General features: G+C 35.9%; 1 protein-coding gene across 1 annotated transcript; it reads right to left on the bottom strand.

Moving 5' to 3' along the window:
• Positions 1 to 3,096: 3,096 nt before the first annotated feature.
• LOC135205340 (growth hormone-regulated TBC protein 1-A-like) lies at positions 3,097 to 15,225 on the bottom strand. The gene is made up of 7 exons (XM_064235792.1): positions 15,127 to 15,225; positions 13,281 to 13,482; positions 12,591 to 12,824; positions 12,271 to 12,431; positions 10,862 to 10,970; positions 9,360 to 9,545; positions 3,097 to 8,919 (listed from the first exon to the last, which is right to left on the bottom strand). The coding sequence occupies exons 1-7, from the start codon at positions 15,153 to 15,155 to the stop codon at positions 8,821 to 8,823; spliced, it is 1,020 nt and encodes a 339-aa protein (XP_064091862.1). The 5' UTR covers positions 15,156 to 15,225; the 3' UTR covers positions 3,097 to 8,820.
• Positions 15,226 to 16,780: the final 1,555 nt, after the last annotated feature.

Below are 16,780 nucleotides of genomic sequence, written 5' to 3'. Positions count from 1 at the left end.
TTACGCTGTCATAGGACTGTCACTGGTTTCGAGTTGCGGCAAGCATTGTTTGTGTTGTTGATGTCGGAAAGGGTAAATTATAAGAGAGAGAGAGAGAGAGAGAGAGAGAGAGAGAGAGAGAGAGAGAGAGAGAGAGAGAGAGCATCTTTTACGTTAAGTATACAGAGAGAGAGAGAGAGAGAGAGAGAGAGAGAGAGAGAGAGAGAGAGAGAGAGAGAGATATTCGCCGAGAACGTATGATTTGTAAGTTCAAAGATGGAGAGAAATTCAGTGGTTTAGTTTGCCAAGATCGGCAACGCACTTAATCTTAAATTGGATGAACAGCTAGACCAAAGAAGCTCTGGCGCTCTCTCCCTCTCTCTGTATTTCCTTTCTTTTCGGAAAGGTTTTCAGTTTCATAAACATATTTTGATATATATATTTGCTAGTCCCACGGTCTTCGAGGAACTAACTGGCTACTTAGCAACGGGACCTACTTTGTGGGATCTGAACCACATTATATCGAGAAATGAATTTCCAATCACCAGAAATGAATTCCTCTGGTTCTGCTGTGTCAGAACTCAGATTCAGTTGAAATGGCAACGTGACAAACCTGCCATTAGCGTTTTTCTTTCTATTACTATTCATATACCTACTGCTATTTTGACTTTTTTTTTCCTCGTCACTTCTTACCACAGATCAAAATCACCTCTGAGATCTTGGTCATTCCCAGCCACAGGGCACTGTATCTCTCCACTGTTGCTCTCTACGTAACAAGAACTTCCCTCTGTATGCTACAGTCATTTGTTTTGTCGATGCCCGCTCCACCTCCATGTGAAATCTGTAGTACTATTCTGATATACACATCATAAGTTTTCTTGCAATCACTTTTTACTACATCTATACTGCTAAGATTCTCTTAGTACTGCTCTCTTAGTACTACCTGCTTCATAGCCCAGTATCCCCAAAGTAACAGGAAGTATTTTGCCCTGCTTACGACTTTGCCCTCTGCCACAGCAGGATATTCCACTTCCCAAGTCTTCCTTTAAACTTAATCAGATATCTTTTACTCATACTGCAAATGTGAAACACTTTATCTTAGCAGTATGATGTATTTGCCATGTCAAAGTTGAAGAGGGCTGGACTTCCACTTTTTTTATATTAAAGGTAGCTGGTTGGTGCTCTTTTAAAGCCATTGTTCTCAATCACTGGGTTGTGGCATAGCCAGTATATCACGGCTATCTTCTGTATTCTTAAGCATGAGTTCCCTTACTAGGGGCGCATTCAAGAAATTTCATGTAATGATATCTTTCTCTTTTACTTTATTTACTAATTTTCTCCATTTCATCTCTGTTTAGTAACTATGTAGCTTTATGAGGTTATAATTATACAGTATTATTTAATTACCATTTGGGTTTTGATCATTGTTATCTATTATCGGATATTAAAATATACTTGTTACTTGTGTATACCCATACCATCAAAGAGGACGATCATATAATAGTGGGTCAAGATAACATGGTAGATTCACTCTACATATAGACCCAGTGGAGAGAGAGGCTTAGGCTTGCTTGGCTGGAAAAATATCGATTTACACAAAATTTCATCCAGCAACCACAAGTAGGAAGCTGAAAAGAAGAAAACAGCTTTCTATTACATTCTCTCAAACGCTGCTGAGTAAGTTAATGGTCTTTTTGGTTTGTTTATAACAGTAGGGAGACTCCTCAATTACTTATATACTTAAAGAAAGCTTATTCTTAACTTCTTCCTTCTTCTTGCAGTTACCAAGCTCCTAAGATCCTATTGAAGTACACATGTAAGTTGCTAGTCTTCAGTGTCTTTCCTTGTCCCAGGCTTCATAAGGCCACAAACCTAGCAGTACAAGATGTCATGAGCCCTTTTCCGTCTCAAATTTAGTTTGAGGATTAAAGAATACTTTGTTCCTATGAGAACAGAAACCAGAGCCTTTTTTATACAGGATGAAATGTCCTGGTTGCAAGCTAGAAACCTTTAATTCCTTTCCGAGACGAATCTTAGCACTTAAATAATTCTCTCTCTTCTTTTCATTTGGTGCTGACCCGAAGGAGGATTCTAAGTACGGAGCCTAGGACACTGCATGATACCGCTCCCTTTACAACACTATCATAAACCTTAACTCTTTCTAATCTCTCTAGATTTTAAAGAGGCAATTCTACAGGTACGGCACCACCATGAGCCTCCCTCGCCTCTGATTGTTTATTTTGTTTGCATGGTGTTTTTACGTTGCATGGAACCAGCGGTTATTCAGCAACGGGACACCAACGGCTTTACGTGACTTCCGAACCACGTCGAGAGTGAACTTCTATCACCAGAAATACACATCTCTCACGCCTCAACGGAATGGCCGAGAACCCTCGCCTCTGATGATAGCCTGGCTGCTTGCTGAATGACCCAGGAAATCCAGCTTTTGTCCAGCAGTTTTAGGTAGCAGTTAGGGGAAGCTTTGGTGTTTTCTTCCTTTGCAGAAAAATGCAAACATTTTCTTTGCAGTCTTGCATGGCACAGGCTCCTCTATGACACTCAATGCCAGTTCACTTGATTCCTCTGTAGCCTTAGGGATAATTTTCTTCCACTCATCCCTTGAAAGACATGAATGATCTCTGTGATCTTTGAATTTGGCACGCGTTTTCTCTTTACCATCTTGGCTGCTTTTGTCTTGACTCCATGCACAGACAATCTGTCTGTCTATTCCAGACTTGCTCTTTCTCTGTGAGGTTTGAGGTGGTTCTCAATATGTAATCAGATACACACAAAATTTCCCTGAATATTTTCTTTCCCCGCTTCAGCTTGCTAAGTAATTCAGTGATCAGTATATGTACATAAAAGTAATTCAACATATTTCTTGCACAGGGAAGGGCTCCATCACACTTGCTTGCTATTTTATTGTGAATCCAAATGGTCTACATTTAGTACAATGGTTTTTTCTGTCAAAACAAATCATCTTGGTTTGTCAGTACTTTCTTCAAATATGAAACTATACTGATAACCTCTGCTTCTTTAATGTTATTTTTATCAAAAAATTATCCACATACAGTATGGGAGTCATTTCAAGTTGGATACAGATTAAAACCACTATCCTGATATTGTCACATAATTTAATCTAAGTACCAAGTATAATGTAAAAAACAACATACACAACAGAAGTTTTTACATATCACAGTCTTTAAAATAAATCTTATCTATACATTCCACAAAACCTAAGATGCCGAGGAAAGGCAAGTTTCCCGTTATGAAGGAGATAATCATCCTTATACTACAAACAGCACTTGATTTCCATCACCCACACACAACAGAGAACAGTACTCCATAAGACAAATCTTCGATACACATTTGAAATACGCATAAACTTTACATATCCTTAACATTAACAATGGAATTTTATAACATACCCAAACAAGGAACAATGGAATTATTTTAAGGTATGTTCTAAGGTTCAAGTGGATAATTATAATGGCCTTTTTTTTACTCTAGGGAATTATAGTAAAGTTTAAATACTATCACAAATTTGAGGAACAAACTTACACATAATTTTCTAAAATGTTATTATCCATAAGCACTTTCCAAAACTGCTTTTTTACTGCAATAACCATAACATTTAAAATATGTCAAAAAACCCAACAATTTCTTACATACAACCTAAAATTTTAATAAGCTTTTACCTGCTTAACTGTTGCAGGTATAAAATGAAGATATGTATTAACAAAAAGTAGTAGGGTACTGAGTAAGGATGAGCTACTATGGATTTTAAGAGCAATCTCCTTTCTCATTCCTAACAGTACACTGAAGTGGAAGCCTAATAACTGGTTTTCCAGATAATGGTGTTTGAAGAAAGCAGTGGAAATATCAACTATCCAGCAATGGGAAAATAGACAAGAGAACTCACGGACTGAGATGGCCTGGGCATGTAATGAGATGGAACTTAAAGCAGTCAATTCATAAAACAACAGGCATGAAAGAAATAGAATGAAGACCATTAGGGAAAACAAAGGAAATGATTGACAATGGCATAAATGAAAGATAATTCAGACAACTGCCTTTCAAAAGATGACATACTCAATTTTAGCTGGAGTCCCTTAATGACTGGTGTCTGCAATTTGGACATGAATAGCGTCTGAACCAAAGAAACTACTGGTGTATGAGGTAGTTTGGAGAGCCTCTGAAATAACCAAATGAAGATGACTCAGCTGAAGATCATGGTTGTTTGTATAATTTCAGATGCATGAGGTCATTGTCCAAACCCTAAAATCCTGTGTGGTAAACAGCAGTCTTCAAATCAGATTCTGATGCAACAGGAGCGTCCAAGACCAAATACTATAATGCGTAGCAACAGTGTCCAACCTGCTCTCTGCAAAAAAGTAGCAGCGCTATCCTGTCATGATTAGTCAAATTGACTAATCATGTGTCCTTACAATGCACTATTCTCCCTTTAGGAATCCCTCAAAGTTACTTTAGGATTTCCTACCTATCAACATGGACAGGAAAAAGATTCTCACCGACATCACACAAGCACGGAAAGAATAGCGAAAAGAAAGATACTGAAGTGAGTGTCGGATTGCTCTCTATATTCCATGGTACCTCATCCTCACTACACTTCACAATTAGTACCATAATCATAGCTTTGACAATGCTGCATGGTTGGTAAAACAACATTTAAAATACTGTAATATTAAGTTCTCTATCAGTTTAAAACACTGAACTTACATTCAGAAACCATCAACACTGAGAATAATGACAACAAGGTTTCAACCACTAAAAATATTACTTTTATAATATATACTTCAACTAAGTTCCTCATGAAACTAATCCTAGTAAATGCATGCCAATTAAAATTTCATAAACTTCACAATTATCAGTAAACACTTTTCTGGGTTATTAAAGACTCAAGTTTAAACAGATAAACATACCTTAGTTGTAGCTACTCTGTTCTAACAAGCAGCTGTAGTTCACTAAGGAAAATTCTAAAGGTACCTAATTGCAACCACCGAATCACCTTTTAACACCCTCATAGGGGTCAGCCAGATAAAATTCTTTCTTAAGAATTGGAGCAAAGTAATGTAGCAATTCCCGATTGACTAGTCAAATAAATATGCATAAAAAAAAAACTTTTCTAAAGTGTGTTCAGAACTAAAACATTAAAAGACTAAAAATAAATGGCTGCCATAAAGCTCAAGTCTAATTGATTGTAACTGACCTCATGAAAGTTCAGTGGTTAAGTATGTATGTCACCCAAGGGCCCACTGTTCAAATACCACAATGGGAACATGCATGCTGAGGCCAATGAAATAGGAATGTACTGCTATTCAAGGTACAGTATTGTTTTAAGTAACTCAGAGCATAAAACTACAACAAAAAATACACATCCCATCTGATCAGTTAAACTGGTACATCCTGCAAATAAAATACAGTGGACTCACAGTTTTCATTCTAAATCAGCTTTATGTTGATGCAATAGTTTTACAAACCTAACTATGCAAAGTTTCCCTTATCACAAGAATGCATAAAAAGTACAGAATATAAGAGTAATAGTAGTTAAAATTGCTTACAGGGTAAAGAGAATGGTTTCTAAATAAACATTCACTGTAAAATTTTTCAAATCGTAAAAAATGCACCAAATTTATAACAGTTGAGATTACAGAATTGATTGATACAGTTTCAGAATTAAGAGAAGGATTCTTAAATACAGTAGACAAATTACTGTATAATATACAGTATTATGTACATTGAAAGGTACATATGTTCAGCACATGTACAGTATTGTATTTTATAAGGCATTCTTGCCACATGTGGCCTTTCATTATACATTATGAAAAATACTAATGGAAAATCCTTGTTACCGAGAATGCGTTCGGTAAAATACAAAGTTCAAGATTATACTGCGATCTCACTGACTCTGGTCGTTCACAGGTTACGGCAGTAGGAGCATGTTACCTTACAGTCTGATTAAAAACACAATTGAAACACAATTATTAAACAATAGTTTACCATTAAACAATAGTTTACCACAGAAAGGAATGGTTTTGTCAATCAAACACCTTACCTTCAATTATCAGGAATGCTAAAATAGTAGATAAGGGAGAAGTGGAGAGGAAAAGGGAATGATGGAGGTGGTCTCTTGGTTCCAAAGTCTGGTAAAGGCAAACAAGAAGACTTACAAACCCTCAGAAACAAGGTGAAGGGTGAGAAGGAGAGGGGAGGGTATCCAAAGCCCACTTCACTCTCCAGAACTCCTGCTTTCACACCAAAGCAATTATATTCTAACCCATACCAGTAGACAAAACAAAGTGGAAAAGAAGAATATTTGGCCAAGCTAATCCAAATAAAGGATCGTTTAAACATCACAGCCTTACTACGAAAATCATGGCAAAATGAACATAAATATTTCTCACTAATGGGAATCTCTCAAATTAAGCTGCTTCTGTTGGTCATCTGTAATCTGTAATCTTCAAAATCCCTGTAAAGTCCGATGATCTACTTACCACCAGGTGCCAATGTCATGTTTCATTAAAGTGAAGCCAGTTTACATAAAATCAATACCCTGTATAATGAAATATAAGGTAATGCTATCTCTTATGACAATTACATGTAGGACTAATACTTAGTCCTGTAACTTTACTGACACTTAAACAAGATACTTCAAGTTCATTCTTGTACAGAGCATCTAATATATTCTTGAGGTCACTGAATGTTTTCTAACACTAAAAATCCTGAACTAGCTGCCTAATACTTTTCAAATTAAGATGTTTCTCAATTGTTTTGCGGCAGAGAGCAACTTCTTGAATTTTCATAGCTTTTCGTTTTAATCCTTAGTGCTAAACTTTTCACATTGGATTAGGAAATTAACCTCTAATAACTGGGTTACCTGGCCCACAATTCATGCATTTTCTGCATGATACAAGCAAGACTGGGACTATCTAGTGTAACACTATAAACTGTTACATCATGTAAGTAGACCAAATATTAGTCAACTTCTTGGAGGAAGTACTGTAATTAAATTCTAGATGCAGTGTCTACAAGCACTGTAATTTCAGTAACTGCCCAAGAAAATAGATAAAAAATATCCACAAGAAAATCAGGAGAGTCAAACTGTAATTATGTACCTAGTACAAACATATACTGAAATGATGACTAATAATCTATGGCTGTCAGGTTGTTGTGTGCAAACCTACCCCTACACACACTGGTTCAACTATACATTCTTTCAGAAGGCTTGTAAGGATTTACGAAGTTCTGTACCTCTGAAATGACTGATCGCAACAGTAGCAAAAGCTCCTTGGATAGCTCTCTTAACTGATGAAATACCCTAAAGATGATGCACTCACATGAATACCAGGCAATCTCCTGGTTTCTTCCTATATCCTCAAAGGAGCTGATTATGAATCACACTGATTTGATATCCCCATATATCTTCATGCAATGTAGTGGTGGCTAAGGAAGTCAACAAGGGTCTTCGGTCGTACTCATGTCAGGATCAGTCCAAGAGCCAATCCTGATCTCTTCCACAAATGGCAATTCCACCATGTAAACAGATTGCATATTTTGCCCTGTTACAGCTAGTCCTCTGGAGAAGAATACCTGATGAACTGTTGGCAAAGCTGTCAACTAGTTTGCAATGCAGCAATGAAAATTATGGAGTGTCTCCAGGAGCTGGTACTGGACAGAGAACCTGACGAAGACGACAAAGATGAAAGGTCATGGTTGCTCTTAAAAACTAACAGCTTCAAGGTGCAACCACAGATCAAACCATCATGTCACAACAGTTAAGATTCCCCTTACATTACAGAGCTGAATCAATAATGACTGTTTTCAGCTAAAAAAAGAGCAAAAAGCCCAACATGGCAACAGCAAAGTTAGCACCAAATCACCCTGTAAAAACAGGAGTGTGAAGGGAAATGCATCCAGGAACAGATTATCAAAAAAATATTTACGACAAATGCAGATGGAAGAGAGGATGTACAAATAACTTGACACAGCCAAAGTTAAATGAACTGCAAGTTAAACTTGAAACTGGAACCATACCGACTGTCCTCTTTCAAAGTACTGATGAAGTCCCTTATAAATTTTTTCAGGGAAATTACTTCAGGAAAAAATTAAAACTAATTGTCTTCCGTAGAAGATAAATCATTAAGGTACAGCAATTTAATAACAGCAGACATAATTTGACTATCTATAGACAGAAAAAAGGAAGAGTGATATAAACTTCCCAATATCGTGATATCCAGTCCGTCTATTATAACCGTAAATGTGCGAATAAAATTAACCTCACATTGTGTAACAATGTACACAATACAACATAATGAGATCTGAAATCACCTTCAACTCCTCAGAACTTAAATAAATCGGTTAAAATAGTGATGATTAACGTCGTAAAAAACAATGCCCAAAATACAGTACAGTATTGCATTTTTCCAGTTTGAATTTTCGAAAAGATGACAAAGAAGCTAAAGTAACCTGTTTACTTTTAATTCTGAGATATCAAAGGTAAACCTAACGAAAGACACCATAAAAATTAAATATTCAAAGGTCTAAGTGCATTTTTGTGTTTGTATAATTACTCATACAGTAATTGTGTACATACAACATACAGAGCTCATTTGCACACACTCATGCACATGTAATAAAAAAGTTTTAGACAAAGTTAAAATGTTGAAATGAATGTCACCATCTCAGTTCATTAAAAAACTACAAAAACACAGATCAAGTGATACATGAATCGGTTATACTACGTGAAAAAGAATGTTATAAACAACCTGAGTTAGACAATCACTGGAACCTTCGTCATGTATCATCCTCAGGACTTTGTTTCTACGCTTTTTTCATTCCCTGTGCAACCTCTGTCTCTTTCTCCTGTCGTAACTTGGTCAGTCGAGCGCGGGGAAAAGATCCTGAGACTTTGTACACTTTCTGCGAAATCACAAGAAAGCTATATCAATACTTTGCAACCTGACATCATACAGTTTACAATAAGCATAGAGTTTCCATTATCTGAAGACTTCAAGCCTATCTTTTGATTGGAAGAAAAAGAATACACTGAATTCAATTGATTTTACTGTAACAATAAATTCATAACCAGAATCTACATAAATCTCAATATGAGCTATACAATCATGAATTATAAACAAAGAATTATGGGTATAAAAACTTTCAGACAATTAATACACTACAGTATAAAGGTTAACCCGAGAAAAAGTGAGGAGTTACTGATGGTAATGAGTGAAGAAAAAGAAAGAGTGAAAGCTCAGTCGAGTCTTTGGTTGAACGGAATCTACCTAAAGAAATCAGTTATCAGTCTCCCAGGCTGATGTTTAAATCCATCACTTAGACCTATGTACATAGTTTCCTACCTCCATAAAGACATGGCAGTCAATTGCATTTGTATCATTGGTTATCTTCTTAAAGCATTCGACAATGTCCCCAAAATCTTGAGCCATCAGAATCTTCTGCTCATTGGTCAACACCAGCGTGATTGCAACACGCATGAGGACCTTATTTCCTTCGTAGAACAAGCAATCCCAAATCCTTAATACTGTCTGAAAATTAAAAAAGAAAACAACTTCGATATAAACCAAGGATATGAGTACTGCACTTAAATTGGTAAATATGAATATAAATGCTAAGTTACTGCGAACTAATGTGAATTTATGTTTACAGCAAATACTGACGTACATTACACTAAAATTTACATTTTTTCAATTTCCCAAAACAATAGCACTGTGTGAACAAGGTCCATACATAATTCATAAAGTAACTTGCTGACACTAAAGAACAAAGAAAAGGGATGTGTCATCTAGACTGACATGTACAATAGGCCAAAGGATAATATAATAAAGTGGCCAGTTTCTTTACGCCCAGTCTTTGACTCCCAATTGACATTGGTGTCTATTCACGGATGGATTAACTGGTGAGGGTAAGCCTGGATGAAATTGCAGACACTGCAGATACAAGACAAGTTTTCTACCACCCTAAAAGACATAATACTTAAAACCCCTCAAAAATGGTTCGACTGCCTATTTTGGTAGTTCAAATACAAAGAACCCTCTGAAAATGGTTATGCTAAAGTATTTTAATAGTTTTATCACAAAAAAGTGCATTTAGTCATAAAACTTAACATGAAAATATAGTAATTAAGAGGAAATTTCTCAGTCAAAAACACTGCGAATAGGTGAATTTTCCACAAATAATGTCTATATATGTTCCAAAGAGAAGTTCGTGAATCGCAAGCCTGCGAATTGAATCCAGGGGGGTTTCCTGTATATAAAAGTCTCGACAGCATGATCTAGAAAAAGTTGCTGAAGCTTACTAACGTGTGGTTAATTGGTGGCAAGTAGGTGATAGGCAGGAAACTGCCCACTCACCTATCAGTAACCCATCACTTCACTTCAGCACCATTGCCTATGCAATGATAAGAGGTTCTTGTTTGTATCTATGAAAAATACAAATTATCTTAAAAATCTGATGTTTGTTCCGAAATCCTTCAGTGGGTGAATCAACTCCCAGGAATTGATTGGCACTGTTACCTAACCTTGAGAAACACTTGATGTTCTGAAACTCTGGCATGCCTTGTAAGCCTGGCCTACAGTGGAACTGGATGGACATGACTTGATGACAGCCAAAGAATTAATGTTTTACCAACACTGGCACTTGCCTACTTGCAATCAATTAATCCCCTTGTCACCAAGCTTCAGCAACCATGCCCAATTCATCTCAGGAATATTCCTATATAAAAGACTCTGGCTTGTATTCTTGGAGGAACTACTGCATAATTAACTTAAACCATGAGATAACAGGTGTATCAAGAGAAATGCAGATCAAAATACATTACAACTTTCAGTCAACAGTAACTTACCTCTATCGGCAAAACCTCGGCAAAAAGACATATGAACCATTTTGTCGTGAGGAGGTCCCAGGTCAATCCATAGTGATCAACATGACGCCAAACCAAAGGTGCTCGCTCTCTGTGACAAACCAATTAAAGTACTTTTATATTCAAATTCACAACTGCATAAACAGAATACTGTATCAATCTAGATTTCAAAACCTAAAAAATTACTAAAAATAAATTTATATAACTTTTGAAGTCTGATCAGTAACTTCTTGTTTCTCTGGGCCTTTATGCTGCACTGGTCTTCATCCTACTACTTTCATATTTACTACTTTCTTGACTGAGTATTTACTGAGCCAATGAAAACAGGAAAATATAACACTCGCAGAGGGAGAGAAATAAATGAGATGAGTAACTCACACCTAAGCTGGATGTTATTTAAATTATCTAGTGTTATCAGAACAACAACTACATAATAACTTACAGCCATGAAACATAAAGAAACATTAATTCAGAAACCACATTCAACACAAGTACTAAAATATAACGTTAAAGCTTAATTTAAAAAATAACATTCAGCTTCAACACATTCAAGGAAGCACATGAAAATGACAAGACTACAAATAAAAAAGTAATGAGAGAAAAAAATGTTGAATATTGCAACGGGAAGGAACAAAGCAAATCTTTGCACTATATACCACCTTAATCAATATATGTAAGTCTTGATAAGTAGGTCAATTCAGGTTGCATAAGTCATGATGAACTCTGTTATTATCATTAATAGGGTATAGTTTTTATCTGATGAACTCTGGCCCACCGTGACAGATGTAGTACTTTGTATGTGCCAAATTCCTTACCAGGAGCATAATTACTTTTGCTTAAGGATTATCATGTGCATCAAGAACAAGAGTCTTGTATGTAAAAAAATTTGCAAAGATATATTTCATCGGGATTCACTGCCTTACATCTGCTTGATTTCCATGTCTGGAATAACCATAAAAGGATATGTTTTGCCTCATGCTTTGCATGGCACGCTGTTGATGGTAATTTCTTCCCGCCTTTTGTGATCTATTTTTACCTCATTTATCAATAAATCCTTTGAGTGAGCAATAAGAAAGCTTTGTGGCGTGAATTTAAAGTTTCACTGAACTAGTTTTCAACTTCTGTATATTAAGCAAAAATGTATAAACTTATAATCTTTCTCCGCTATGAATAACGTCCATGTTTAGACTTGCCTTAATCCAACAAGATCCAACATGCTTGGCCACTATATAAATATGCAGAATGAAAGCACCATAGTATGTGTCTTGGACAATACATACCAGAAGAATGGTAGCCCATTCTATCTACAATTTAGGCATAAGGAAATCACTCAACTTATTTTTGGTCTATCATAAGCACATAGAGGAACGGCTCAGAATCAGATTACTTACTTAACAAGTGCCTCTAGGACTCTGATGTCTGTCAGAACTCCAATCATGTCAGAAGTGTAGTACTGTGGTAAAAGGTCGGTCACTAGCGCGTCAAGAAGCCAAAAGGTGTTTTCCTCATCTTTGGTGACAATTAGTAGTAGCCCAGCAATGTAGTTCAAACCCTATGGGAAGATTTTGAAAGTAATCTTATTGTCACAAGATGAATAATTAAATTTCTCAAAAAGTGATCCTCTCTCATCAGAGGAATAGCAAGTGATTTTCACAGTGCCTATCCACTTCACAACTTAAGCGCAATCAGGAAGAATCAAAACTTCACATACCTGACAATATCCAACAGTTTTGTTATGATGAGAAAAGGCAATCAAAACATTAAAGAGGTCTGCTAATTTTCCTTCCTTGTAATCCCGGAAGTAGATGTTATCTGGGAATGTTCGAGGAACGTCTATTTTTATTGAATCGACCAATTCTTCATTGTAAGGTCCCTCAAGCAACTTCTTGTAATATCCACTATGACTCTCTTTCTTGTGCTTCCCTCCGCTGACCTCCATCCAAATCTGTACGAAAATGTTTCCTCATCAGTCACCACTTTAAAAGTCACCCACGAAAATTCTGGTACACTCAAGAGACAAACATGCATCCATACTGGTTTTAATGGATGAATGTTGTTGAAATTAAGGTTTTTTAAACTTACAAGCCCTAAATTTATATGACTAAGCTTGAAGTGGACAATAAAGATCATTAAAAATGCTCTTGTTTAGATGGTACTTTTAATAAAAGACAAGATGAGTTTACTGACAAGCATTTACATCCTGACAGGTAAGCAATCAATTATTCAAAAATAACATAAATACAATGTAGCATTATAAATCAATATATGTCCAGTAACTAGTACAACACACTAAGTAAAATACTGTACATAATTACAAACATTCTTTCATTACTACAGTAACTCTGGTGAAGAGTCTTTTAATTAACTAGCCGTAAATAATTCACAACTTAGAAATTCTTACCTTTCCACGATGCTTCATTGGAATGCCTTTCCTTACATATCGCTTCACTTTTATTCCCCGGCCGACAGTTTCTTTGGCTCCGAGCAAATGAGACCATTTCCGAGCTCTGCGAGCAAGGACTGTTAAGTACCTGGACATGAAGTCTTCATAAGTCTGGTAGTCGAAGTCTTGGGGCCTCTCAAAACCATACTCATCAACATCACTGAAATCATAGTATGCAAGTAACCTTCCCGTTAAGCAGGGACTCAAGGAAAGCTAAACAAGGTGATTTACATCAGCTATATCATGGGACCTACATTAAAAAAGTACACCGTACCAAGTTCCGATTGATTACTAATGCCATCTGAAACCACAAACACTTATTATCAGGAGAATTGACAAAACATGATAACAAATGTGAGACTTGCAGTAACAAAACCAGCAAGACATGAGATACTCATGGCCTTTGACAGCAGCAGCAGTAACCCTCGTGGCTGTCATGCCAGATAGCTCACAATAAATAAATCACATTTTGCAAAAATTCAACACATACTATAAGTGAAGGTTTCCTTCAAAAATAAACCTATACCTATCTTTATTTCAGAGATATTTTACCATAAAATAACATCTCCTTTTGAACATTTCTTCATGAAAGACAGTTATTAACTTGAAAATAACTTATAATTTTCAGATGCACCATACAAAAACATTACACCATGTTATAACATTACAGGCCAAATTAAATCAAAGCCTAAAGCATAATTCACCTCATCTTTGGGTTCATATAAACTTTAGCAATCCAAACTCAATCTCATTTTAGTGACGAGGCTAGCTGTCTAAAGCTTTACACCCTAGGGTACTTTGCAGTTGTACTTCCCAGCATTATTGCAGTAAAAAAATATATACCGCAATATCTAATGTTCAAACCCTGCTGGATAGGTTGGGCTCACGCAAACTACGAAAGATACAGAGAAACTGAGACAGTGCTGGAACAACTAGATGCAACATAAATAAAATACATAGTATTACCATGTAACCTTCCCATTGAGCAGGGACTCAAGGAAAGTTAAACAAGGTGATTTACATCAGCTATATCATGGGACCTACATCAAAAAAGTACACCGTACCAAGTGACAAGAACAATGTAAAATATGGCTATGATATCAAAGTTTATATGGTGTATAATAAAGAGGCTAGATTAGCCTTGGGACGTGGTAAGGGCACGTGAGGTGTGCATTACGGTAGCAGTCATAGCGATTACAGATAAAGACTGTACTATAAATTATTATTGAATTAAAACGTTCTTGGTAAGAGGAAAGAAGACTAGTTAACCTACCTAATATTACTATTACTTAACCTAACCTAACCACTGCTTTGGCCTTATCCTTGCTGGCTTGAAGGTTATCATTATTGCTATAAAAACGTAAATAATAGATTCTTGGTAATTAGATAAGGTTAAATGCCATGATATGTTATAAAATAGGTTACTGTAGCGAATAATTGAGATATGGGGCGTCATGGTGAGTAGCCTACTGACAAGAACCGCCCCCTTAGAGATAAACCTATCCGAGCCCAGCCCAGCCCAAATTTTGACCTCTGAGGCACATAAACCTTCTAAACTTGGGCCATTTATGGTATTTATTTCACCCATTGGATATTTCTTAACCCATGGCCGAAATTAAGACCCAAGAGTTCATTTCGAGAGAAGACAGGCCGCATCATTAGCCAACACCTGACCCCATTTCCCCCCCGAGAATAAACCGTCATTTCCCTTATTTTAGAACCTTATTACGATTAAATCACATTAATTTCAGTTCAGTAACTTCAAAATCGCCACACTCGGGCAGGAAAAGCACTTCGACACGACCTTATTTTCGAATTTCGAGCTCCAGCCATCGCGAGCCTCAGAGTCAGATGGCGAGGTCCATTTCGCGTCGCCTCTCCAGAAGAAGAAGAAGGATATAGAGATCGGAATGTCAACAGAGAATGTTAATTTTGTTGCGAAAAAGGGGGGGTGGATAATAGAGATTAATTGAAATAAATATTTTGAATTAACATAAAGTAAAGTTAAACTAAATAATGAAGAAAGTAAACAATTAAGGAAATAGAGCTTTGCACCTCACAAACAGCGTAGTAGTGTGTCCGCAACTGTGTTTGTGGAGTGAGCGCTTAGGAATCAAGAACCAGGAATGTTATCAAACAATAGTGTCATAAATCTATTAACAAATACTTTACGTTTTGAAACGTACAGATAAATATATAATTTATTTATTGGTTGTATGGTTTAATTGTAATGGGCAATACTGCTCATTCTTCTTCGTTAATCAAGATATATGTGCGCGTCTTCAATATTTGTTTAAAAATAAATAAGCATAAATTCATTGTGTGTAAATACTAGAATAATAAATTTACATTTTTTTTTCATTTTACGAAATATATATGTCATATCTAATTTAACTAGTATGGTCGACCGTGGTCATTCATCATCATTATTAAAGAAAAATATGGGCATTTTGAATGTAATACTACGCATTGGTTGAATGTATAAAAGGGATTTATTTACTTATTAGTAATAATTGTCGATGAATTCACGGAAAACTTTGTGTTCGATTTTCCAAATATACAGATAAACCTATGATTTAATTATAATGATCAATATTGTTCATTCATCTTCATTAACAAGAAAATATGTCATCTAAAATGAATAAACATTTCTGCTTATGTAACACATACAAAACATTAATGTTCATATGAGTTCTAACAGACAGCATAAATACATGTTTATGTTATCATATCCAGGTTTAGAGATTGGTGTGGACATTTATCAATAAGCTATAGGTGTGCTGTCCTTCAGATATGCACCTTAGCAAACAAATTAGACGGTAATTGCTTCAGCCTTGAAGAGAAGATATAAACAGGAAGACCACAATTGCTGTATATTCATAAAGGTACGAGGTGATTGACGGGCTGTAAAAATATCTAAATAAATTGGTCTTCAGAGATCCTTCCATTAAAGATGTCAAACGACATTTTAATTATTATAAAAGTTTTTCTCAAAATGTTGCTGATTGGTACTGTGGATTACGTTATTGCCTGAATATTACCATTAAAATGGATATGATACATAAATGATCACAAATTTTTAGTTGAAGAGTCTTTTATAAAGGTAAAGAAGGAAATTGTTACTGATAAATTATCAAAGCACATAATTCTGAGGCTGAGAAAATTTACAATTATATATATAATGTTCTCTCTCTCTCTCTCCTTGCAAGATTTGCCACTCTGGGACCTAGCAAAATATATACTTACAATGTTACAAGGTGCTTAGCTAGACAACGCCCCTTTTCTTCTTCCTTGTTATTTTATTTCTGGTTGCCTTATTCTTAATGTTCTCATAATTCCAGGCTTAGTCTAATATTTTGCCGTTTCTTGATTAAATTCTAATGTTATTGTTTGGAATGACAACCGTATCTTTAGTTTAAAAATAACATTAAAACTAAACTCCATTACACGGTTGCATA

The sequence above is a fragment of the Macrobrachium nipponense genome, chromosome 49 (assembly GCF_015104395.2).
Source record: "Macrobrachium nipponense isolate FS-2020 chromosome 49, ASM1510439v2, whole genome shotgun sequence".
Lineage (NCBI taxonomy): Eukaryota > Metazoa > Arthropoda > Malacostraca > Decapoda > Palaemonidae > Macrobrachium > Macrobrachium nipponense.
Note: the sequence above shows the minus strand (reverse complement) of the source record. Positions and strands in the feature narration are given on the sequence as shown.